The following is a 27,226-nucleotide window of genomic DNA, read 5'->3' as shown; positions in this document are numbered from 1 at the left end:
CTTTGTTTTGATGATACATGAGTATCTCATAGCTAGCATTGGAACATGTCTTCTTTAATATAGTTGCTGATCTGCAGTATTTATAAGAATTTGCATTCAAAATAATGGGTTTTTAATTTTAAAAAATTCTTTCTGATTCTTAGAGTTGCATGAAAGTTTTAAAAACTGTGAATTAACCAATCAAACATTGTGACTTTACTAAATAGAGATTCCCAGCGCACACAGAATTTTAACCCAGGCACCATAAACTTGTGCAAAATGAAAACGTCTCAGAGCAGGTTCACAAAATTCTTTTTTCATACAGTCCCTCCATCTACATGGAGAAAAGTATCATGTGAACTAGCTGTATGTGGATATGTGTTAGAGATATTTCTGTGATTGTGGAGCAGGGTTCTCCATTGTAGCAAGACATACTTGAATATAGTTTGTGTAGCAAAAAAAAAGTGGAAGGAATTGACCATTTGAAATGGAAGTTATGCACCTTGCAAAGTGCATTCAGGCTAGTGTCTCAGCAGACGTCTATAGCAGGCATGCCCAAACATTTTTCAAAGAGGGCCAGATTTGATGATCTGAACAACATGTGTTGTTGACCAAAGTTGTTGAGCTTTTTAGCTTTTTTTTAGGATTTTACCCCAGGACATATACTGCGACTGAATTTAATTGACCGGCGGGCCAGATTAGGCCCCCGAAAGGGACTTTGGATATGCCTGGCCTTTAGGAAGGGAGTTAGGGAGTTTCATGAAAGTGAAACAGTTAACTGAGGATGCTTTTCTACACTGCCTCTGATGTTGGAACTTAGTGCATGGAGGACCTTTACAAGAGGGACCACAGTGGAGTATATGGTAATGTAGAATTGCAATTAAAATGGCACTTTGATAATAAATGAGTATGACATCTTATAGAGATATGATCTGAACTACAATTCTGGTGACCTTCCTTTTGAATCTATGTTCCTGCATTTAGGATGTCACCAACATTCCTGGTGGACTTCTGTTCTTCTGTCCTGTGGTTTCTTTTTAATAATTAATTACAGAGCATTCTATTTCAATTATATACACTCCGTTCCAAAATCCATTTATCTCAAAGCAACTGGATTCATACCCATTTTGTTCAAGGGGGAACAGCTTTGGTTTAATTCCAAGTATTTGGGATGTGGATCAGGCTGATAGTCTTTCCAGTGGGGAATGTTTTCTTTTGTTACACTGTCGAATGATTCCTTTTACTTACAAATTCTGCTTACTTTAGTTTACCTTGTAAACTGCTTTACTTATAAATCCAGAATAAAAATAAACAAGTCTATTATTAATATCTCACAATTAGCATAGTTCATACTAAAACTGGTGTTCTGCATTGTGGCAGAATTCACACTATACAGATTAAATATTGAAACAAAATAAGATGTAATTGTAATCCTGTTTCCATTTAAATAGTGGGTTTTACAATGGATTTCAAATGGGAAAAGGGCTGTTCCCATAGCTCCTACCCAAGAGGATGCAGTCTGTTAAAGTTTACAATTGGAAGAAGTGGAAAAGATTCAAAAACAATCAGAAACCAAGACATAGTAATGCCTAGAGAGCAAAAATCAGCTCTGTTGCAGCCTCATTTATGTATTTCAGTAGCCATCTCTTCAAGGGATTGATTTGATTTGAAGGAGAGCCTCTGGTGCAGAGGTGGCAGAGTAAATACCTGAAGACTAATGTTCTCTGTTCAGACAATCAATATCAACCCCATGACTATACTCCAGGCTACCTTCTAGTTTAAAACATTTTTTTAAAAAATTCTGACAATTTAATTGCCCTTCCCAAGCACACATTAAATTGCTTGGGAAAAAGGACTGTAGGATATTTTTCAAAGGCCAGGTTGCCAGGATGGGGGAGGACATCCAAAATGGTTATTTGTAAATGTCGATCTGGAAAAGCGACTGCTCAAACTTTATTTTTGCATTTTGTAACTCAGTGAAACTAGTCTTTGGAAGAATCTGTTTTAAACTTGGTGTGCCTTGTAGAAATCTGCACCATTCACTGAAAAAAAAGAGAGAATTGTCTGTAACATTCCACAACCTTATCCCTTTTGAAAACTCTTAACAGATTAGTTCTTGATAAAAAGGTGTACAGTTCAGGTGGAAGAATAGGATTTTCTGTAATATTCAAAAAAAAAAAAAACAACCCCAGTGAAATTGCAAGATTTGTTAAAATTGAGCTACTCGGTGAAACTTGACAACAAAACTGCAGTAAATTGTATTGGCCACTCCCTTCCCTTTAGGGGTTCCTGTTTGTTTTCAGGAAGATATAAGTCTTGTTGCATGAAATATAAAAATAGCCTTGTGACTATCTCATTTCCCTTCTGATACATGTGTTCATGTGTGTATTGAGACAAAAGCTAATGGTTAGTGTTATACAGGAGCTGAACCGGAGCCTTGTTCCTCATGGGTTCTAAACAGTTTCATCTTGTTCCATACATACTTACCTCAGGGGTGGGGAACCATATCAGATCGGCAGACCAATTAATATTTCCTCCATCCATCTCAGGTCGAGTTTAACAGGTAGGTGGAGCTGACCTGATATAACAGTGACATAGGTAGATTCATAAACAGAAGAACTCAAGACTACAATACTTTATTGTAGGCCCCAAGTGTATTTACTAATAACAAGCTCAACTCAATTCTCTGAATGCTGCAACTTATGTAGCCAAAATGGACCCACCTTGCGCACAAGAGGGAGGCATCAGCAGGCTCAAAAGATGTGCAGAAAGACAAAAAATGTTTTGGAGCTGGGGAAACCCCAATGACAGCTCAATAAGGATTGAGCAGTGGACACAGAATTGTCAGGAGTGGGTGACAGGAGCAGGTCAGCAATAACTCACCCAGCTTCAGTGAAGTTAATTCTTTATTCAAAGAAACAAAACAGCTCAGGCCTAGTGAGTACAGCAGTTCTTCCCAGTAGATATTTCTTCACTGAGGCAGTTGCAAGGACTGAAGGTCCATGCCTTCCCACAGCTCCCTAAGTCTCCTCCTTCCCCAGGTCCTTCCCATGCAATCTGAGACTCTGACACCTTTGTTTGCTTTTGCTCCACCCTCTTCATACCTCTTCTGGTTCTGGGAGACCAGCAGGAAGGGGAACTGGTTGCAGGAGAGGGAGACTTCCTGGCTTCTGCAGCAGCCTGCCTCATCTCTGCCTCTTGGGTCCCATCCACTCCAACCTCTGCTTTTATCACAGCCTCTTCCACTAAACTCCGTTACCTCATTTGCTTCTGACACCCTCCTCCTCCTCCCAGTTTGCTCCCTCTTCTCCCTCTACTCATCATCATTCCACCTCCAGTCCCCTGGCTCTGAGTCCTCCTTCCTTAAGGGTTCTCCAGCTGGTGCCTCCCACCAGTCCTCTGCATCCAGCCAGTCCATGACAAGAATCCTGATTATATTGGGGGAGAAACTCAGAAAACCCTGTGAGCCTTTGAAGCAGAACTCCAACCCTTTTACATTATCTAAAGCATTTCCATTCCATTTCCCCTTCTACCTACTTTTCAGGGTTGTTCTCACCCTTTTCAACACTCAGTCTTTGGGCATGAATATGTTAAGTCCTCATTTGGGAGGATTGTTCCCTTTTTAAAAATATTTACTTCTGCAAACTTCAGGGTTACTCTGCATCTGCCGATACCTTCATCTTTTGCTTGGGTGACATTTTGGCTCTATAAAAATGCTTGTTCAAAGGCTTGAACTTGGTATTAGACAAGTGGGGCCCCTACAATAAACTGTTTCAACATATTCCAACATGTTTCCTGTGCTTGCGAGTTCTGATAAAAATAAGAGTTGGTTCACAGATGAAAACATTTAAAAATGTTTTAAAATGCAACTCCTTTGCAAGTAAGCCGACGGATTGTGTCCCTTTGCTATGCAATAAGTGCTTCATTGGGTCTGGAAGCAGGAATGAGTAGACTATTTCAGTAGCCTCACTTCTGATTTTATATGAGCAACTCTTTCTTCCATCCCTAGGGGACATTTCAAAACAGCTTTGGTTCCCCTGCAAACAATGACTTTTTCTACATATCAAACTAGGTGTCTCTGATCTTCAAATCCAGCCATTATATTCTATTCTCCCCTTCCACCTGTTTGTCACTGTTTTTTCACTTGGCCATGCCCCATTGTTATGGGGCAAGGTTGTTTGTTCTCCCCCGTATATATTTTCCCCTACCTTTTTTGTTTGTGTATTTTGCAAATGTCAGGATTATAACACTGTCTGCTGGTACCTCATGTGTGTTGTACTTTGGGCTAAATAAACATGAGTGCCGGAAGACTCAAATTGGTATTGGTATATAAATGATGAAGACTGATGGAGAAAGAAAATAGAGATTGATAAGGAATAATCAGAACAGAAAATGAGTTGCAGAAAAGATGAACCTGTTGGCGGGTGAGGAAGGATTTTGCTGATGTAGCAGTTTTTGCGGAAGGTTTGAAGGAACAGCAGGAAGAAGCTTAATGAAAATAAGCACGTCTTATTTATTTATTTTTCAGTATTTATACTTTTCAGTATTTATATAATTTTCAAATGCTCTAGAAAACTATTTAAACAAAACATATAATACAATAACTAAGACCAATTCTTTTGTAAAAAAAAATCAAGAGGAAAAATTGAATTTACAGGCAACTCCTGATTTGTACAGGGGTTCTGTTCCAGGACATTGCATGCTTTCATGAAATAATGTGCAATAGAAACACCCCATTCTACCTCTGCCCTGCCCCACCCTTTAATGACGTCTTTTATTATGTTACTGGTATTCTGATATTTTTTGGTTCGGCACTGTGCGTGTGTGTGAAATGGCACACGTATTGCTTCACACCTAAAATGGAGGTTGCCTGTATTTCAAGTCAGCGATAAAAAGGAATATCATCCTAGCAGTGCTTGCTGTAAACTCTGATCAGCTGGTTGGGTCTTATAGCAAGCCCATTTGGGGCAGGTATCAGCTACACAGCAGAGTTGCTTTTTGAGAAGTCTGTAGCCAGGGCTGATCAGATGCCACTGCCACTGCTGATCAGATGATGGGCACCAATAGCAAGCCTTGCTTGCCAAGAATGCACCTGCATGTCCACCAGCCCCACACCAAATGTCATTTATGGCACCAGGTGTCGGGCAGGTGGATGTGGTTTGAGGATCATATCCTATACTGGACCTAATGTGGCCTTCAAGTTGCTCGCTCCCTGGTATAAAGTAAAAGGGGGGGAAACCCCTCTCTTATAATCACAAATGTTTTGTTAACTGTGAGAAATTTAAGCTTTCATCACAGCCTGGTTCTGGAACAAGCTTTGTTCAGTACCTCAGTATACAGGACTCCATCCTGTCATTTCAACTCTACTTCCCATACAAGCACCAGATGTCAGTCATGTGCTCATCTGTCACTACTTTTCTATCTTAAATGCCAGAATTAATTTCCACAATTATGTCAGCAGGTGAAAGCACTGTCATTCAGAGGGTGATTTGACCTATAAATTACTCAGTTCTCACTCGACTGTCTTGGGCTAAGTTCTGAAGAATTCTACCTTGGAAATACATTGGTACAATTGCTTCAGGTCTATTGTTTCCCCAGATATCTATCAACTATTGCATATGACAATCTACTATATGATACTCCAGCAAAACTTTCAGCCTGTCAGATCACCAGACAGGTTGTTGGCAAACAATATTGTTGTGTAGTAGGGTGCTGGGTACCATGCTATATATGTAGCATGTCCCTATGCATGTCACTGTAGTCTGAGGTCTTGATCATACTAAGGCTTGCATATTCAAGTCTGCAGAACTATAACCTGCCCCCCTTATCCCCACAGAGAACTAACTAGGGACTTGGCTTGTTGCTATCTCAAATGGCAAAAATTATGGCTTGGATCCCAAGTATCTGCTTCACTCACTGTGGACGATGGGCATGGCTTGGAACAGCCCTGTCCCTCTGTATCTCCTCCACATCATATCCCATACCATTATAAACAGGTTCTTCGGCTGCCGCAAGCAAGTTTGGGGGCTGCAGATGGAGTCAGCAAATTCCTGTTTCATGTACATGAAATCCACTGCATTGACCAAACTATAGGATCTAATCCAATGTCTTGTAAAACTTTATTTTGGGAGATTTCTATTCCAAATTACATAGAAGCTGTTTTGTTAAATAATGCTTTTTATACTTTGCTTGGCTAGAAAGGTTGCCTTGCTCCCATACTTCAGCATCTCTTCATGAGAGTGAGAATCATGCATGTATTTTTAACAATGCATCTATGAACAGAGTGTGGGTGCAACAATAAAATACATCTGGGCAAATAATTACAGTGGTACCTTGGGTTACATACATTTCAGGTTACATATGCTTCAGGTTACAGACTCTGCTAACCCAGAAATATTACCTTGGGTTAATAACTTTGCTTCAGAATGAGAACAGAAATCGTCCAGCAGCGGTGCAGCGGCAGCAGGAGGCCCCATTATCTAAAGTGGTGCTTCAGGTTAAGAACAGTTTCAGGTTAAGAACAGACCTCCAGAACAAATTAAGTTCTTAACCCGAGGTACCACTGTATATAGTTGTGTTTAGACACGCATACTACTTGCATATATATAATATTTATTATACTGGGGGGCCTGTTGCTCATTTTGTGGCGTGTGCCATCCATTTGTATGGCATACATTTTTAACCCATATCTAGAACCAGAACTAAATTTTATGCACTCCGCAGGGTTGTTTTCTTTTACATCTTAGGTTAGTTTGAAGAACAGCTCCATGTACATGAACCATGTTTGAAATGAACAATAGTTCTTTAAAAGAATGCTTATGGTGGTATGATTGGTCCTTGGTGTTCAAAGAAAGAGTACATAGCAAAATATGCAACATGCCAGATGAGATGCCTGTTAGCTCTTGCCATGAGTTGAGACTTTTGCTTCACCCAGCTATAAATGAGAACTTGAGCAGTAACAGTGTGAATTCCAAAATACTTACACAATCTGCTAGAGTTACTTACCCACAGCAAGCCTATAGACGTGGGGAAATTGTGAACCCTTGCATATGCGTTTCCAGTGTATTTTACATCCCATAATAGTATCCTAGTAAATTGACTATATAGGAGTATCCTCTGTTATATTATTGGGAAATTCTGGCAAAAGAAAGCTAGAGAAAATTATTAACACCTGTAGAAATTTTACCAGAAACATTCCTGTAATTGACCCATTTTGACTTTCAAACTGAATTTTAAATAAATGAAATAGATACCAGTAATTTTAAATGAGAACATTAGTGTAATTAAGACAGAAAGATCACCAAAGTACAGAATAAAGTGAAACTCTCAAACATCTGCATGTAAGTGCTGATTTTAAAAGTGCATTGTGTACCAAGCTACAGACACATGTTGTCAGAATTTATAAACATGTTCATTATCTGTTTTGTTTTATTTTAGCTTATTGTAGTAGTCATCTTATTTTAATTAAAAATAAAATTCTTCTTCGGAAAGCTATTAGACCACTGAGAATTGAATGTTAGTGCATATGTTGCGTATTAGAATACTGTAGGTAATTTTACTGCTGCTAACTTAAAATCCTCAAGGGGGAGTTAATTACAGGAAAACCTTTCTAAATATCAGCTGCATATTTTCCATGACAAGAGGTTTTTCAACTCTCATTGAATAATTCCAGAACCAGAGTTTTGTTTGGTTATATCTTCTGGTACATTTGAACGAAGAAAAAGAAAGTGTGTGTGTGTAAAATTCCCTTCCCCTTTGACCAGTACTGTAAACAAACATTTACGAATAAATTTTAAAAGCTGTTTGTTTGTAGGAAAATGTGTGAGATGAAAAATGGCCTTTTATTGTAGATTAAACTTCTGTCTTTTAAAAACGGAATTCTTAGGTACCCAAATGGTTGGTTTGCCTATTGTGCTAATGTAAAGTTTTACTTGAAATTTATGTTCACATGTTTACAGAGACAATTAAGCTTTATGTATGGCCACTAGGGATTGCTTTCCTCTGTAAATGTTTGCAGATTAAAGGTTTTTTAAAAATAAGCCCCTGGAACCTCAAGCCATGTATGGCAATAATCAAAAAGTAATGAGCAACGTGTTGAAACTGGCTAGCCGGGATGTGTTTGGCATGATTCCAAAAGGAGACATAGTCCAATATGTTGCTTTTAAGGCTACCCAAAATTATGCACAAGTTTGCAGCTCTTTTGAGTAATAGAAATCTGAATACATTTTCTATGTTCTCCAGCTGCAACATGGAGAGTAATAGTGAGATAAGTAGTGAATTGCTGCCTCCTATCTGTTTCTTCTTGTCAGTTTAAAATAAGAAGAAAATGCATTTAAACATAGAAAGACAGCATAGTTTGGAACAGAACAGGAGTGTGTGTGGCGTTCTCTTGAAACTCAAGATGCATTTAGCCCAAATTGATAAACACACAGTGGGTTTATGCATTTTAAAAGAGTTGGTATTGATAGTCATAGTTGTGTTCCTGCCATGTACCTTTGATTAGAATATGTTACATTAAAAATATTCTGGTTTTGGTTGGAGAGTCTGAGATTATGCTGGATTCGGTGTTGTTGGGATGAGAGAGTACAAGCTTGCTGTAAATTCAGCCCAGTCTGTCAAGGGTTTGCACAGAAATAAGACCCTGGTTCAGTTGGGCTTTCTTTCCTGGTAAGTGCAATCAGTTGCAGCCTTGTACGCTTAGTCCGACGTAAATGGCACTGGATTGAAGATGGTTGACTTCCAATTAATTAAGCGTCCATAGGATTGCAGCCTTGGTAACCCAAGCACTCTCCACTAGCTTGAGCCCCTGTAGTGTTTAAAAATTCACAGATCTCTTAACGCTGATAACCTTTCCGTTCACCTCCCGCATCCTTTGAAGGTGCAAGCTTCTGTGTAAGTCTAGAGTGACTTCCTGTGCTGGAGGGCTGGCGTTGGCGCTCCCGCTATAGAGAAGGGGATGCGGTGTGTGTGTGTGTGTGTGTGTGTGTGTGTGTGTGTGTGTTGAAAAGCTACCCTCCTCCTCCCCTCCTGCCAGAGCGCGCATAGCCAAATCTATTCGTCTGTACTCCAGGGAGTGCGTGTGCGTCTAGAGGACTCGTCCCCTTTATTGGTGCGAGGGAAAGTCCCCGTCGATGCTGAAGCGCCTGGTAGCCTCTCTATACATATCATTCACTTGCGCTCTCTCTAAAAGGCTGGAGTCCTCCTGCGCGCGCTGCCTCGCCCGCAAGTGTCAATGAATTCAGCGGTGCTGAGTAAACAGGCAGAGGGGCTCTGGCTCTCTCCATGTCGCCGTCTGAGCTTTTCAAATCATGTGGCAGTCTGGCATTTATCGTTCTGCACAGGATTGTTTACGATCTTTTTTTTTCTTTTTGGAAAAAATACAAACCGGTAGCGCATATTGGAGAGGGACCACTGGAGCCCACCCCCCCGGCGCCTGTTAAAAATAAAATAAATAAAAGAACTCAGCTTTTGCAGCCCGGAGCTGATTTCGTAAAATTATCGACGGTTCCTTCTGCCTTAAGACTTTGAGCCCTTTATATATATATATAAAGTGAGATAAAAACAGCTACTCTGATTTTTGTTGTTATTGTGCAGACATGTTCTGGTTAAAAAAGGGGGAGGGGAAGAACTATAAATCCCCCTTCCTTGTTTGAAAAAGTTGGCCTGACTCTGTGTAACACAGAGACACAAAAGGTACGGCCGAGGTTGTTGCTCGAAGTAGCTTTTATCGGACGAAGTTTCCGTAGAAAATGCGCGCTAGACAAAAGAAGAAAAAAGTCTGTTCAGCTTTGGCGTAGAGTTATTTGGAATTTGGAAAGGCTGGTTCAGTTCTACCATGATGTGGGTCTTTTCTCCCGCTTGCCCTTCACTCCCCCCCCCAAAAGAGAAACATTCAGGGCAAACAGTGGCGCCCTGCTGAGAGATTGCCTTGCTGCCTCTCGCCGTGATGCAGGTGCACCTTTTCGAAGCTTCAAAGAGGAGAGGCTAAAAAAAGGTGGCGTAGTGTAGATTTGCTGGATCCTGCTCGCTGTCTAAGCGCAAAGCGAGCGAGTGAAGGTCCTAGGACGACGTCCTAACACCATCAGCTTCCCTCGGAGTAGAGCTGGGAGACTTAATCTGGTTCCCCAGCCTTGAGCCACGTAGCTCTCCTACCTTTCCAAGCATAGGAGCAAATGCCCAGGGGCCGAGGTCCATTCGCCCCCCCCCCCAATAAAACATTTGAGGGGGCCTCCCCTCAAAAAAAGGTTGATGGTCTGTTGAAATGTTGTGCATGCGCCGCGTCTTGTAAGGGCTACTCCTTCCCCATTTTTCATGCAAGTTGGCACCCCTGTTTCCAAGTTTTATTGCGCAGAAAAGAACTTTCCAAGATTCCTTAAAGGAAGCTTCGCCAACCGTGCACGCCCCCCCCCCAAAAGCTGCCCTATGCGATTTCCCCTTAACGGTGCCGTCCTCTCGTACTGATTCCGAAGGCAGACCTGTGTGCAGTGGGGGTTACTCACGGGTAAATAAGGCACAGGATCGCCCCTGTGTCGCGGGTATGCTGTAGCCCCCGCGCGTCCGAAGGGGCTTCCCTCGGGCCAGTGCGCGAAGGACGCTACTCGCTTTCCCTTCGGAGCAGCCCCTCCACGGCTGGTGGCAGCGGGTTGTTTGTGGCTCGGGGCCGCCTTGGGTGTCGGGCTGCGTTTTGCCCGGGGCTTCCCAGCCAGAGAGCAGCGAGGGACGTCCCTTGAGGACGTGACCGGCGGGCTAGCCTAGAGGGCGCGGCGGGGGCAGCAGTGCGGCCGGAGCCCCCGTCGGGCAAAGCCATCACGTTCTCGGGCTTCGAGGGCAGCAAGGCGAAGGAGCCCGTTCCAGGAGCTGGCAGCCGGCGGAGTCCACAGCTCCTTGGCCGGCCCGAGAAGCGCCCGAGGCAGCTGTGGGAATCTGTATTAAGTCCTCGGACGGAAGAATCGGTGTGAGTTTGGAGTGATGTGGAAGGCGTTGCTGTGTCTCGGCTCCACCGAGGTCTGAATTGGCTCCCCCCTGAATAAAGAATAATCCTAGCCATAGAGCAGTTAAACCAAAGTGGTTGAGGCAAAAATAAAATAAAATAAAAATCGACAACCCCACCAAGTGCTTCCTTCCTTCCTGAGTTAATCAGAGGTGCTGAATTTACGCCAAAAGTCTTGCTTTGCTGGTTTATGGATCGCATCCCCTCCCCACATAAGGATGCTCGATCACATTTTACAGCTGGGGGTCATTCATGTTCTCTCCCCCCCCCCAAGCAGGTCCACTGACTCCGACGGGGCTTGCTGCCTAGTATAGACTTGCAGTCTTGGTTTCTTGAGACGCACCCAACTAGTTCGTTCCCTTTTCCTAAAATCCCCCATTTTGATTTAATTTATAGAGGTATAAATTTGCTATCAGGGTGAGTTGTGGTTTATTATTATTACTGTATTGTTGTGGGTGGGGATATTTGTTGTTGTTGTAGTAAAAAAATTAAAAATACTGCAAGGGGGGTGCTTGTTTCAAATATCACGTAAGTAGGGCTAAAAGCGCTCAGTCCTGGCTGTGTTAATCGGTTTACAAGTAGCTCTGCCGGCTCACTCGCTTCCCAACCAGCGTGGGTTAGAGGCGGCTGGCTGGCGGATTTATTCCCAGCTGAGCCCCTCTTTGCTTGAGTCTCCGGCATGTGTGCAATAAGCAAGGTTATTCCTCGCCCCCCTCCCCGACCTTCCTTCCCCGTAACTGTTGCCTCTCCGAGTTGATGGACAGCCGCGTTTCTCTTTCATTTCAGCTCCAGATGAAGATGTACTTGTTAAAGGAAAGCAGTCCATCAAGAGTCAGGCTTTAGGAAATCAGAACTCTGAGAGCGAAATTCTCCTGGAAGGCGACGATGATACCTTGTCATCCATCGAAGAGAAGGAACTGGAGAACTTAACTGGTAACTTCAGCTGTCTATTACCTGCTCCTTCCGACTTGGTTCCCCCTCCCCTTACTCCTTTACCTCCTCCTTGGCAACATCTTCTCTGCAAGGGGGGGGGGAGAGACATGGGGCGGATGGCTCTTTCCCATAACTGTATTAATGAAGATAAATTTCTGAATAGGGGAAATGACCTTTATATTGCCACAAATTATTAATTTTAGCTATATATATATATATGTATGAAAGGTCAGGCCAGATCCTGTACAAAAGTAGATTATGCTAGCTTCCCCCCTCCCACCTCATTGACACTAGTGTTACGGCGCATTGGAACAAGAAGGCAATCTGAACAAGTATTTGTTCAAAAGCAAAATACCTCTCTGTATCAAAGGCAATCATTCCGTAATTCTTTTAAGCTAATTGTTCTGCCAGCCTCCTTTGTGTAAGTCTAAACCTTCATTTACTACTTTTTTTAAAAAACCGGGAAACAAGTTATTCTTACCATAATAGATTGGCTTGGTTGCAAACTGAACAAAACAACTTTTTTTTTTTTTGCTTTAGATGTTTATAGCCAAGCCCCCTATTCACTGGACTGGAATTGCAATCTGGGAATGAATAGTGTAGAATATTGGGTCTAGGTATATATCACTTGGTCTGCTCCCAAAACAAGAATCTCCCTTGTGTTTAAATTCTGTTTTGCTGGAAGAAGTGGAAATGGGGGCTTATTCATTTTTATTTATGCGCAAAAATCTAAAAATCTCTATTTCAGTTCATTACCTATTGCATCATCTGTTTGGTGCCTTATAATAAAAACTAAGCATGGAAATATAGTCTACTGTCAAAGCACTGCACCAATCAGTAAAACAGCAACATAATTTAATAGAGAGGCTCTCAATGAACCTGTTCTTCAACACCCCTGCAAGAACATCCAATCCATGTCCTCCTCTTCTCCACCCCCTTCTACATTTGTTGCTTCTGCTAATACATTCATACTGTAATAGAGGTGAAAGGGGAGTTTAATTATATAATCTTGACAATGGCAATAGGATTAAGAAGTAATCCTTGCTAATAAAGTAGTGTGGGTTATGAATGAAGTTGAAATTGTCAGGGGTTTTCAGCGGGACCTGGGCTGCCCTGGCTTCTGCAGCTGTCTGCTTGCCCTGTAATTGAATGTCTGAAAGTGATTGAAAAAATGTTATTTCTTCCCTGGATTACATGCTAATGTACAGAGGGCAAAGGGAGACAGCAAAAGAACACATAGCTGCTTATTTCATCCATTTGTGGGAATGAGCTTTGGGAAATCATGGAGGTAGTGCAGCAATCGGATGCCCATCTGCAAACACAATGTATTTGTACGCTGGGAATAGAGGGCAAAGCTGCTCTGATCTCAGCAGAGCATCTCCTCTATTGTGCTACTGGCACACATTGAGATTGATGCAAGATTAAAGACCATCACACCTCCTAACAATTGACAGAAATGACAATTCATCTGAATTTTTTTGGCAGTTATTCACCCATTGATTACCTAAGCGTGTGCACCTCATTTATACACACTTTATTAATGCAAAAGGGAATGTGTCACACATGCAGTTTACAGTATTTTTAAACAAAGGCCTACAGCTGACAAATATGCCCTTCCGTGGTCTTTGTGTTCCCTGCTTTTTAATGAGTTGGGTGACAAATATAACCCACTTTTCTGCTTTATATAATGGCCTGCATATTGTTAGATCTGTACCCAGCCTATTGTTTTGAGTAGTACACTGATCTGTCTCTGTGATAAACCCTGTGGAGATGTGATTATTCCAATAAAAATTCATTCAGTTGGAAACCAACGCTCCAGCTGTTTATTCCCACAGTCCCTAAGCTGCACTAACACTGTGTGTGGATTCCTTGAAAAATATTTAAAAGGCAGGCTGAACCCACTTCTCAAATGCTCTATGTCTCAGTCTCTAGCAATGGGTAGCATTTAACTTCTGAACAATAGATCCCTGACATGCATGAAAATAAAAACCCATGTACAGAACTCATAAGCAACTTTCTAAATAAGCTAATCATCAGGAAATCTGGGTCAAATTGGTTTGCCACTCCCCCCAAACCTACACGCACATATGTGAGACTAATATTTCCCATCCAACCTTCCTTTTTATGCATTTGCATTATTGTTTAGAACATGAGGTATTCGGTTCTGAAATATTTCTAAATTTCTGGGAGAAGAAAGCCCGATGATCTAATAGCCACCTAGATGGCATACATAATTGTTTGCATTGTTTGCAGCTGTAGTTGTTCAAATGTCTGGCAGTCCCAAGTGCAGCAAATGCATTGCATGTGTACTTGTGGGGGACTGGGGACTTATAAGAATTTAATTTATAAATCCAGTCCTTTTTGTGGAGGGTGGCATTGGATTAAAGCGAGCTAATAAAAAGAAGAGCATACACTTATATCTGTGCAACATTTTGTGCTTGTTGCGGAGACCACTGTTAACAAGGTGTTGGACTGTGGTTTTTATTTCTTTCCCTTTGGTAGGTCCTGTTAGTCTGTCTACACCAGCTCAGCTTGTGGCCCCTTGTGCAGTAGTGAAGGGCACACTTTCCATCACCGCCTCTGAACTGTATTTTGAGGTAGATGAAGAAGAGCCGAGTTTTAAGAAAATTGACCCCAAGGTAAGAGATCATTGACCCTTCTTGTACTAACCCTTGTGACAAATTACAAGAAGCCTTTAATTTTTCACCCAGTACTTTCTGAATCCATTGGACACAAGTTTTCTCATATTTGTGAGTTTGTCATTTGCGGAGTTTTCGTGCTAGTGGCACTCATGTAAGTATGAAAAACAATTCACCCCAGTTCCAGTGGTAATTACTTCATAGGGCAGAAGCCTCCTGGGAAAGGCTTTGAATAAAACTGCATTAGAGCAAGAGGATGTGTGAAAGTTTAGTGGTGTTGTCTACTGACCTCAACTTTTTTATGGTGCTCACTGATTTCTTGCATTTGCTTTATATTACTTTGTAGCAGGCTGAAGAGTTTGCACATGCTTATTCAGAGAATATAATTGGCACTTGATACTATATATTTTAATAAAATATTTTGTGTTGTGCTTCAGTTTCCCAACTCAATGCTTTGTTCAGATTATAATGATCTTTAAATGCAAGGGTAATAAAAGTCATTCCTTCCATCCCCAGAAAACCATTTTTGCTCACAGTGTTAATGACTACTATAAGAATTGCACTTAGGAAGCTTCCATAATACTAAAATGTGATTACTGAGTGTGCCTTTTTCCACCTAAAATGTGTTATGGTAGATAAATGTCTCCCAAATTTCACTAAAGCTAAAATGCAGTGCTTTCTTCAGGGAGAAAAAAGACAATATTGTATACTGTATTTCTGTTAGTGGGTACTTATTTGTTGTACCTCTGTTCAATTTTATTTTTTTGAATACATCTTTCTGAAAAGGTTATTGGATAGTGGGGACTTGAACTAGACCTTTCTTAATCTTGCAGTTGTTTTTTAAAGCTTTTATTTTACTATAAGAGTAGCAAATTAAAACTATGAAGTTTTCTTTGAAGTACATAAACTTTCAAGTATCAGGGTGAAAGTAAAAGATTTAAAATTGAGAAGTAGCTGCAATTTGTTTGCATGTTATTTTGGTGCTGTTTGATATTAAAATTGAAAAAGCAGTCATCAATGAAGACATACTGTAATATACTAACGCAGCCTTTTTCTTATAACTCATTACAATACAGGAAGCTACAGTATATATTAATCAAATGTGGCTGTTCAGCCCTTGTGCATCATTCGAGGAGTAATGTAGGATGAGATCCCTCTGCTATCTTCCCCCTCCCCTTTGAAGGACACAACTATTCCTTTTCCATCTTAAAAACTAAAATGAACAGGCAGCTTAAACTGACTGTACTTTTTAACTTTGCGGTAGAGATAGGGATCATCTAAAAGTAGCCAGGTTTATTAATTTAATCTTGAAGACAGGAAATGTTAGAGAGAGAGAGAGACTCCAAACTATTTATTTCCTCTGGTGAAAACTCTCAAAGCTTACTGGTGTTTTGGTTATGAAGTCATGCAACAATGCAACATCATTCTCTTACAAGCACTGGCGTTTCCCCGTGTTTCCCTTTCTCTTCTCCCCCACCCCTTTCCCAGAAGATATGGGTAACTAGAGCTTGAGTAACAACATCTCCCCTTTGAATACCAATCCTGCGTTTGCTCAGATGCCTGTTTAATGGGCCTTCCTCAGTTTGATAAATTCGGCTTCTCTGTGTGTTTTTCTAAACTCCTGGGAAAGAAAACATTATGACAGGAGTTTTGAAATAAAACCTGAACTGGATGCAGCATTGATGCTGATAACATCAAAGTTTATATTCCTACTACAAGGCTGTTTTTAACAAGCAAGCTGTAGTACTATGAGCTCAGACTTGCTCTTGGAGTGAGGCAGGGGAGATCCTCAATTTATTTTGAGCCATACTTAAATAATTTGTCACAGAAAAAAAGATTTTGAATATGAAGCCACATTGCTCTAGGAAAAAAACTAAACTAAACAGAGCTGTTGTGCAAGTAGATGTATTTATATAAAGGTAGAAAATACGTTTAGTTTCCTAATGGTATGAGATGATTTGTGAAATATGGTAGGACCCTACGTCTTCAATTATAGGTTTGTCTGTGTGTGGGGACCTACTTCAAATAAGTTCTCAATAAATTTAAAAACACACTTTTTCGGGGGGACGGGAAATTCATTAAAATAATATAAAAGGGTTTTTTGAATAATAAAATACCCATCATGCTGGGGCTCCTGTCCACTGCACACAGCCCCACTGAAGGAAATGCTACTTACTGCCAAGTAAACATATTTTAGAATAGAGCTTCACACTTAGAGAAAACATGTTGGAAAATATCCTAGCAGACTAAATAGTTTTGTGTGTGTGTGTTTGTGAAAATCTAAACTTTGTTTGTATAAAACATGAAGCCACAATGTGGAACTATTTAAATAAATAAAAAGGGGGAACAAATTCACTAAAACATTTTGAAAATCCTTTTCTCAAATGCAAATCATTTTAATATGGAAATGCATGGTCCTGGGGAAGCTAGCATAACATTAAAAAAAACCTGTTAAAGGTCTAGTTCCCTTTTGTATTTTGTTCTATGTCCTTTCTTCCTGAAGCAGGGTCCACATAAAAGCCAGAGGAAACCAAATGTTTGCAGCAAATAAATTGACTAGTTGTAGGTTATTAATAATTCAGAGTAAATCTATATGGCCTTGAAATTCAAAGTCAAATTGGACTTGGGCACTTACTCAGCTTTAATAAATGAGAAGCCCACGTGCATGAGAGAAATTATCCTCTCCTTCACATAATGAATGTATACTCAATCTCATAGCCACTGTTAATGAAGCCCCAAATATTACCAAACACATAAGCTGTTGTTGTATAAACAACATAAATGCTTCTTTCCCCACCTGAATATTTACATATCTTCTGTAAGAGAAAACAGAGATGTTAAAAAGATATTTACTGGGGGGAGGTTTCCCCCCCAGAGATCTCCCTTAACATTGTGTTATTTTGTTCACTTCCATCCAGAGATATTTGTGTGAGAGAGAATATCCCTTCTTTACTGAGAAGTGGAAGTAACAGCCTATCCGTTGCCTGAATTTTAGAATAAACCCACACGAAGGCAATGTAAAGTTAAAACCATTTTGTTTATTATTTATTATTATTATTACTGTTTTGAACAAGTCAGCATAGGGAAAGGGGGAGGGCGCATGATCTGACTTGGCACTGAAATACATTTAGCATCAGTAAACTTTTCGTGTGTGTCTGGGGCTTTCTGTTCGGTTCTCTTCCCCCATCCCTTTCTTTCAAAAGAAAAAAAAAAGTACATATAGTTAAATAATTCTGGTTTCTCCCCCTCCCCCACTTCGTGACAACATTCAGGCAGACGAACGAGAGAAAGAGAAAAGCGGGGAGGAACGAATGACATACACTTAATATGGGGGGTGGAGGGGGAAGAGAAAAATGAAATGTACCTCGGGTTTCGTTTGGCTGTCGTAAAGTTCCGCCGCTGTTTTTTAAGTGTCTTTTTAATTTATTTATATTTTTTTTTAAAAAAAGGAGAGAGGGAGAGGGCCGGTGCCCGCTGCTCGGCTTGGAGTCCTTTTTGCGCTTTGGTGGGGAGTGGATCCCGGCTGCTCCCCGTTCCTCTTCTTGTTTTTAAATAAGAGTTTTGTCTTTAATTCGGGTTCCGCGCAGTCTTTTATTTCTGCCCCTCTTTCTCCCGGCCTTTTCCAACCCCCTCCCCCCCCCCTTTCCTCTATAGCTTGTCGAGGCTCTTGGGGTTGGTGAGGATCTCCCTGGCCAGGCGCCAGGTCTGCTTGGCGGCGCTCTCGAGGGCCGAGTGCGGCTTGCCTTGGAAGAGGTCGAGGTTGGGCAGGAAGTAGTGCGGGCAGCGCCGGCACTGCAGGCACGAGATGAGCTGCAGCAGGATGCCGTTGAGCCGGTCGCCCAGGCACGCCTCGTCCCAGTCGGTCTCCCGCGGGTGCTTCTCGCACTCGTAGAGCAGCAGCGTCTTCATGTGGTAGTTGTTGAGCGGCTGGCCGGGCAGCTCGAGGTGGCGGTCGCGCAGCGTCTTGAGCACCGACAGGCACTTGTTGCGGCAGCCGCCCAGCAGCAGGCGGTTCTCGGCCTCGCCGAACTGCAGCACCCAGGCGTCGCTCTCGGCCGAGCTCTGCTTGCCCGTCAGCGAGTAGCACTCCTTGGAGAGCAGGTTGAAGCCCTCCGCCTTCACCTCGGCCACGCGGTTGGGCCCCGGCCAGGGGATGTGCGGCAGCGGCCACTGCGCCGCGCTGCGCGGCCAGATGCCCGTGCACTTGAAGGCGGGCGTGATCTGCACCACGTAGCGCTCTCGGATGCGCAGCTTCACCTCGCTGGTGTCGGCGATCATCTTGACCACGTCGCGGTAGCTGCACTTGTCCACCGCCTGCGCCACCAGCGTCTGGAAGCGCGAGCGGATCTTGCGCGCCGACAGGTAGCCCGAGGCCGTGATGAACTCCACCCAGAGCGACATGCTGCGCTTGCGGCCGTCGCTCAGCTTGAGCACGGCGCAGCCGGGCAGCGAGCCGTCGTCGACGAAGTTGAAGACGCCCATCTGGTTGAGGTAGAGCACCACCTCGAACTCGGTGGGCGAGATGACCTCCAGGCCCTCGTAGCGCGCGTCGATCTCGCTCAGCGAGCTGATGAAGCGCGGCTCCTGCACCTCCACCTCCTTGAGCACGTCGGACACCACCTTGCACACCTCGCGGATGGTCTTGGCGATGGCCGCCTTACGAGCCTGGCAGCGCTCCGTGTAGTACTTGTTCAGCTGGTACACCAGCTTGGCCTGCGCCGCGATCATGTTGGGGCACACGTCCGGGCTGTACACCGGGCTCTCGCAGTACGTGGACGGATCCAACGCCGCCGCCGCGCGCGCCCGCGCACGCCAAGCCTGCTCCAGACGAGCACCGCAGCGCCAGTGGGCAGCACCGGGCAGCAGCACCACCACCCCGGGCGGGCAGGCAGGCGGGTGGGGGGAGGCGGCAGCAGCAGCAGCAGCAGCCCGCTTCCTCGGACGGCAAAGTTTGGCGGCCGGCTCCCTTCCTTGTTCACATTGGAGCTGCGCGCAGCCGCCGGAGAGGGCTTCAGTCCTTCATGGGGAAACTTCTCTCGCACTCGCGCAACTTGGCTTCCAGCGGGAAAGAAGCGATCGGCGGCCAAGGAGAAAACGGCGGCGATGAGGGAGAGCTTGCGCCCGGTGCCCAGAAGCAGAAACCCGCTCTCTTTCTCCTCTCTTTCTCTCTGGCACCGGCGCTTCTGGCCGCCTCCTTCCTCTGACAGGATCGCTTCTTGGAGGCCTGGTCCGAAGAAGCCACCGGAGTGGAAACCTATTGCTGCCGGGCGCCCCTGCTTCTTATTTCTTTATTATTAAACACAAGCCAGCGAAAGCGCGTTGTGATCATTTCTTCCCTCGGTTCAATTTTGTTTACAGGCGAATCTCTCTTTGGAAACGTATCTTCTCTTGGAGCAGTGGCAAGGTTGGCGAGTTGAGCTTCTTTGCGCGCGCGCTGGTGTGTGTGTGTGTGTGTGTGTAGTTTTCCGCTTTCCAGGATTTCGCCCCCCCCCCACTCCTCCTGTTTTCCGCTTCCTTCCCCCTCCCACCTTTGGAATTGGATGCAGCCGCTCTGGTTACTTTCCTGCGCCTCTCCCAGCCTGGACGTCTGGAGGTCTCTGGGTTTGCGGAGAGTGTTGTTTAGTTTATGAATGGTCCGAAGGTCCTTCCGAACGGAGGCGGAGCTCCGGAATCCTACAATCGCGGGCCGAGCTGTCAGAGGGCCAGCCAATCGCAGGGCCGGGCGGTGTGCACGTTCTGTGCTGGGCCCGCCACTACTGCGTATTGTATTGGGAGTGGGGCGGGGGGGGGGGGAGAGAGAGAAGGGGAAGACGCTGGAGAGATGCTTGAGGCACATGCACAGATTGCGCGCACGCACACACATATGTGGCAAACAAACATGAAGCTCCCTTTCCCTGGAAAGCCAGGGAGGAAGAGCCATAGCCCCTATAAGAACGATTCCATGCAGCAATTTGGCGGGAATTAAATATTGCCACGAAACACACCACGGCAGGCGCTGTGGCAAGATCTTTTGTAGTGACGTTCAAGATCAAGGTGTACCTGCACGAACTGAAGCGGGAAGGTGGTGCGTGCGGGTGTGTAAAATTCGCTTCCCCGCACAGACTATCTCTAGTAACGTTGAAGTATTGGAGGGCAAGGGGGGGAGTAAAATAAAAAAGGGGGAATGTTCAGTACTTCTGTGCAAGCATAAATCTTCTTGTAGCTGCTCCGCAGACCCAACATTAGTGAAAGTGAGACAGTTATTGGAACGGAATAGTACACCTTGTTTTACAACCCTAAATGAGGGTTCTACTTAAAAGTTATAAATCCTGCGCTATGCAGCTGGCCTGTTGTTGTGAGATCATACTCAACCCGCTATATAAAAGGTTTAATATTCCATTTACTTGCGCGGGGAGGCAGGAAGAAACTGTGCATTTTGGAGAGTTTCGGCATATACACAGTTCGGTGTTTACGAAAGTAACAGGAATCTTCCCTTCAGCCCCAGCGGATTTCGGCTGTTGAGATTTTGTGTGCGCGCAATCGCGTATTTCTCTGTGTTAAGATAGCACACCAGCCGCAGCTTAATCGTTTACATTTAATTGGTAATAATTGCTAAAGTGTCAAATCTTCCCGATCCTCAGTATTTGTGCTGGGGAGGAAAACAGTAAAAACTGAGACAGCGGCCCTTTCCCTCCCAAATTTAAATATTCTTATATATCTCTTACAGAATCTTAATAAATAATCCGCTTCGCTAGCATTTTTAATTTCTTGAAGCCCTTTGCTTTAATTGTGTGATGAGATGGGCTTTTGTTGTTGTTGTTTTTTAACATGGACGAGTGCGCTTCTTTTCCCTTTTTAATCGTGTCTGTCATTCCGTTGTTGATTATGATGATGATACCTCTCGTGCAATGCCGCAAGTCAGCAATTATATTCCAGCCTCTGGGAAGCGAACTACGAACTCCGCTGCATATTGCTCTTATGGCCAGAAAGAAGACTATGGCGAGCCTCGCCTTGTCTCTTCTCCTCGGTTTACCCGCCCCGCCAACTCCCAGCCTTTCTAAATTGAACGTGATATTTGCCCACAGGGCTTCTGTGGATATATTCCACGTGCCAGGGAATAGTCAAGTTCCCCGTAGGCTTGGAAAGGTCTTTAGAAGCTCAACAGTTGCTTGGAACAGGTGTGTGTGTCCCTGCCTTCTCCTGTCCCGTCGGCCAGATCCTCCTCCTCTCCGAAACAGGCTCCATCCACGTTGCCTGCCAGATGCCTGCCTCGGGCGAGGAAAGAGACCCGACCCAAGTAGAGGAGGCTAGATATCTTGGAGGGAAGATGTCACTGCCGCTGAGGCGGTGGAAACAAGCCGTCGCGGGACAACGGTGGAGAGAAGCAAATCTAGGCAGAAGAATTCACTCTCCCATCAATGTCTCCCGTTGCAGCCAGGAAGGCTGGCGCTGCTTTGGAGAAAACAGTTTTCGGCTGCAACTCTGAAGGCACTTACAAGGGAGTAAGCCCCATCGACTACCGGGCGGCTGACCTGACTCAACTTGCATTGGTCGGCTGCGGTGCTGCCGCACTGACCATGATGGAGAAGGCTTACTTCCAAGCTCCAGGATTGTTTTCAACTTGTAGGCTCCGATCCTAAACAATGTCCTTACTTAGATGCTCGATTCTGAGAGATGTGAGGAGATTGTTCGAGGTCGGAGCACCTGGGGAGGATAGAGGAGGACGTGACACGTGTGTGTGTGTGTGTCGCCTGTTTGCTTCTCCGTGGAACTGGCTCAAGCGCAAGAAAGAGCCCAGTTGCCCAGAAACAATCAACTTCAAGGGCAGACGAGACGATGGTGTCGCTGCTCAGTTTCGTCCTCGCCGTGGCGCCCAGTAGAGTATTCTCAAAATTGCTCACGTATTTTGAAAACTGGAGGTGGCGGTGGAGCTGCCGTCCAGGAGCAGCAATCGCACAACTGCACACCCCGCTCCATTTCTGTCTTTGTCGCTAGCCAGCCAGACTCCTGCTTGGCAACCACCTACTTCCCTGCCCCCTTTCTTGGCGGTGTCCCCTCTGGGGTCCGTTCATCTTGACGTCGGAGAAACCCACGTCCATCCTTCTTCGCCCTCAACTGGCTGCCGAGAATCGCCCAGGGCGCGCGGAACCCCGACTTCGGCCAGTCAGCTTACAAAGCGACTCCCCTGGGTCAGGGCTGCCGTCCAGGTGACCCTAAAAAGGGAAAGAAAGGCTGCCTGCACGGTCTGGGCAATTCCCTCCGTGAGCTGAGGGCTCCAGCCTGGCACCAAGCGCCTTTTCTCTCCGTGGGCAGCTTTGCGGGCCGGAGGGAAGGCTCCGAGCTTCCTCACCTCCCTCCTCCTCCTCGTTTTGATTTTCCAAACAATTCGTTTACCATCTCTCTTTCTTTCTTTCTCTCTCTCTTTTTCTTTCTTTCTTTCTTTCCACTATTCCCCTCCACCACCACCCCACCAGACTGAGGTCGACGCTCTAGTAAATAATAAATCAGTTTGAAACAAAAGCCGCTTCGGATTTATGGCCCGGAGCGCTAATTAGAAACATCATTTGAGCAATAAACTTAAACACTTTCTAGCAAATAACGCCGGCGAAAAAGCCTGCGCCTCGCCTTCTGCGGCTGCCTTGGCTGCTTGCGAGAGAGCAGCAGCAGCAGCAGCGTCCTCGTCTGTGGCGGAATTTGCTTTTTCCCCTTCTTCGAGGGGAAGGATGGGGGTGGGTGGGAAGAGAGGGATGAATAATTGAAAGCATGTTGTTGTTATTTTTTGCTGCTGGGGGGTGGGAAAAGCGGAAGATCCGAGGCGAGCCTGCCATGGAAGAGCCCTTGTCACTTCACCTTGGCTGTCTGCGAGTCAAGGAGTCCATCAGCAGCTCCTTGATGGGGTATTAAAGCGAAGTGGCAGCCCCTCCAGGAGCAGGAGATACTGTATTCTATTAAAAGGACCCAGAGAGAGAGAGAGTCAGAGAGAGAGAGGGAGACTGGGAGGGGAAGCTCTCAAGGCTAAAAGCCACTTGAAGGCTTCAGCCCGATTGATCTGTATTCTCCCGTTATAATCCGTCTCATCATACTTGAGTTAATGAGGCAGGGGAGGGGGGTGGGGTGATCTGATGGGCCTTGACAAATTCATTAGGGAGGCTGCGGGACATTTTATTTGACTGTTAAACATCGTGTTTGTTTGGTTTAGGCAGTGCCAACATCAGCACGCCGCTGCCTTGGAGCAAGGAAGAGCGAGGTTGTTAGCAGAGGGCTTCTCCAAAGGAGACTTTGCATGGGGAGTCTTGCTCTTTTCTTGGCTCGCCCCGCTGGCTTCCCTTGCCTTCTCCCAGGGATCCTTTTCCCTTTTTTGTTTTGCGCTGCTGCTAAAACAGGTTAAGAATGGGTAGGTATAATCACTGGCATTTAATTGGCATGAATGAACTGCGAGGGAGAGCTTCCTTTTTTCTGTTCAGGGAGTGAGTGTGTGTGAGAGAGAGCTTGTGCATTTACAGGAAAACAGCTTAGTTTGAAAGTGGGTCGTTTTTACACATCTGGAATAAAGAAAATGGGAGCTGGGGAACTAGGGTGGTCTTTCTGTAGCTAGAGTAAACTGGAAATAGTAAAAAAAAATGCAGAGCTTGACAGCCACTCAACTTTTTATTGGCTTTTAATTTTATTTTTATGCAATTGCTTTGTGAGTCCTTCTACTTAGACAAGCTAACATTTTGTGGGCTATTTCTAAGGAACTTCTGGAAGAGGATTGACTTGAGACCATGGACCTCTTTGGCACATTTTCTTGTCTGCTTTTGAATTTTCAAGAGTTTCAGACCCTCTGTAATCATGGACGATGAGACACGTCTTTTTGTGTGTGACTGGGCTCTGCAAAAAATAAATAAATAAATTGAATGGTTATTATGTATCTCTGGAAGCCCATAATTAATAAATACCATTGGTTTACTTTAAATTCAGTTTAAGGACAACAGCGTGAAATGTATCCTACAGTCAACTTAATTTTCAGGCGATATTTTAACCAAGTTAGCTAAACATTCTTTGCGGCAGAATTCTGTGCTTCCATTTATAGAAGAACAGTCTGGGAAAAGAACTAATGCCCTTTGCCTGTCATTTTCATACATTCCTGCTCTGCTGATGAAGCTTGAACTGCTGCAGGGAATGTTTGAATTTGAAAAGAAATGATTCAGGAGTGGATGTTGTGTTCCTCAACAGCAAAAATAAGTCAATGGGTAAAGTAAATGCATCTGGAGGAATGACAGCTATAATCCTGTTTACATTTCCAGGATCTTTTCTTTATAAATTTGTGGGCGGATTTTTATTTTGCCTTTTTCTCTTCTGTTTGAGAGCTTAGTGTTGCAAATTGTCCTGTGGTGTGTACTTCCTTTATGTTTTGGAAGAAAGGGTTCCTTTTACTTAATTACTACAGAGCTTATACATTTTTAAAGAGCAATACTTGTATCTTAATTTTGTTTAGAAGGTTGAAAGGCACAAGAGTTAACTAACACATAAATGGCTATCTGGTGATTTACAGGGCTGTATTTGGTGTGTAAGTTTTTTCTCCTTTCTCCATCCACTTCAGCCACTGCCCCCCAAGACTGCCCTTTCCTCTTATTTCTTATTTTCTAGATGCATGTAAAGGTATATGTCGGAAAAGGGAGAGCTTCTTTGCTTTTTTTGGGCAGTATCACAATTACTTTTATAATTCACTGTAATAGTTCCCAGTGTGTTCATTTAACAACTTTATGATCTAAACCACTTTCCTTGGAAGAGAGTTTTATTGAAATTAGCAGAACTTGCATGGAACCATGGTTTGAATCTGTTCATGAATGCATTGATGCATATATTTATATTTAATTGTTGCATTTATATCCCACCTTTTTCTCCAAGGAGCTTTAGGTGCTGTACATGGTTCTCCCTCTCCTCATTTAATCCCCTCCCCGCCACAACCCTGTGAAGTAGGTTTTGCTGAGAGGCAGTAACTAGCCCAAGGTCACTGAAGCGAGAGCTTCATAGCTGAGTGGGGATGTGAACCCTGGTCTCCTAGGTCCCCCACTGTTACTGAAGTAGTTCACAATACGAGAAGACTAACTTTAGTTGTATGATCTGTATTGTTTTATTGGTACTGTTGCTGCAGGTTTGTCATGTCCTTTGGCGAGAACAATAAACTTATATTGAAACTGGAATGATCCATTGCTGAGACAAGCAGCTACTAGAACCGAACAGCACAGCAGTAGTGGAACTGTAGTTGTATCAAAGGCAAATAAAAATGATTTCCCCCCCTGCTGCTTTTAGAATGTTGCAGTTGTACTAGAACAAAGTTGATTTTATTGATTATGTTGAGGTTATATATATACCTATGCTTCAAATTTATAGTTTATTGAATCATTCAAGGTGGCCCTCTGCAATTCAGCTAATCTGCAAAATCTAATTTCAAATTCCCTAATCTATTTGAACCAAATTGGGTTCCAGTTGCCCCCTTTCTATAGCATTGCCTGCTGTCAAGTCATTGTATGCACTGAATATGTGGATTATGGATCTCCTGAGGTTTTCTGGTGACTTTAGACAGCAGAAAATGTAGATGATATTCTACAAGCAATTGCAGTGACACATGTTGAACGCGCTGTTTGTAGTTTAAAACCATTTCAATATATTTTTAGTAAATTTGTCATGGCCTCATTTTGGCATTTTCCAACCATACTCTTATGAGAATCCTGTTTCCACAAGAAGGAAGGGATATGCAATCCTTGTGATTTGAGTTTTGGCATAGACAGTCTCAGCTGTAATAAGTAGCATTTATAGTAAGACACTTATTTAAACCCTAACTTTAAGACCTTCATATCCCTGGTTGAAGTTTAATGTCATTTGTTTGTGATGTGATATAAAACTGTGATGTCACTTTTGAAAAATACACTGTGCGTCAACCTCAGTTTTCTGGTTGCTGTTCCATAAAATCTCTTATAGGTTTAATATTTGCAAAGGAAACACTGAGTCAGTCAATGTAGATTGCAAGTATGTTTTTCCAACACTAAACATTGGAAATCATTTTCTAAGTTACCTTTCCTAAAGGTGATGGAATTACACAGTATCTTCTCTAAAATGTGATACAAAAATTATCCATTGTGAGAAACAAAGTTTAATAAAAAATGGCGGATTAGGTGTTGAAGGCCCACTGAGTGATGAAAGAAGAATACCTGTTCTCATGAATAAAATACAGAAGCTGTATGTGCCAGTATAGCTGAAATAACATTTGGCGAACAAAGGATTGGTGGTAACTTTTCTCCCTCAACATTCTGAAACTAGGATGTAAAACAGCTGTCTCAGGCTATGTATGCACTGGTTATACCTGTCTGTTTCTTCTCTGTGTCTCTCATCCCCTGCCCCACACTCCAAATCTTCTTTTATTATCTTTGGATTCTATGGAGTCTTGTTTTCTAGCTGGCTTTGTCTACAGCAAAATGCTGGGTTGGTGTGTTTAAATCTGCCATGGATAGAGCAAAAAACCTTTTGATCTATGACTATGGCTGTTTCCAAATGATTTGCTTGCTGGGACTGGACACTGTCCATGCCCTTTCTCTTCCCTATCTGATAGGCACAAACAAAGGATGTGACATGCTACCAGATGCATAGTTAATCATCACTTTAGGCCTGTAAAAGGAGGAGAAAGAAGGAAAGATGCGCCCAGGCTCAATTAAATCTACTATTC

General features: G+C 43.6%; 2 protein-coding genes across 2 annotated transcripts in view; one reads left to right on the top strand and one right to left on the bottom strand.

Moving 5' to 3' along the window:
- LRBA (LPS responsive beige-like anchor protein) overlaps positions 1–27,226 on the top strand; it is a 363,867-nt gene that overhangs the window by 190,566 nt on the left and 146,075 nt on the right. The window contains 2 exon segments of the mRNA XM_081926283.1: positions 11,756–11,902; positions 14,405–14,541. Of these exon segments, the coding sequence (XP_081782409.1) occupies positions 11,756–11,902; positions 14,405–14,541 (284 nt within the window).
- Positions 17,560–20,118, bottom strand: MAB21L2 (mab-21 like 2). The gene has a single exon (XM_081925852.1). It carries the CDS (start codon positions 19,267–19,269, stop codon positions 18,190–18,192), a length of 1,080 nt encoding a protein of 359 aa, XP_081781978.1. The 5' UTR covers positions 19,270–20,118; the 3' UTR covers positions 17,560–18,189.

The sequence above is a fragment of the Podarcis melisellensis genome (genome assembly GCF_964234715.1).
Source record: "Podarcis melisellensis genome assembly, chromosome: 9".
Classification (NCBI taxonomy): Eukaryota; Metazoa; Chordata; class Lepidosauria; order Squamata; family Lacertidae; genus Podarcis; species Podarcis melisellensis.
This window is presented reverse-complemented; position numbering and strand designations above follow the sequence as displayed.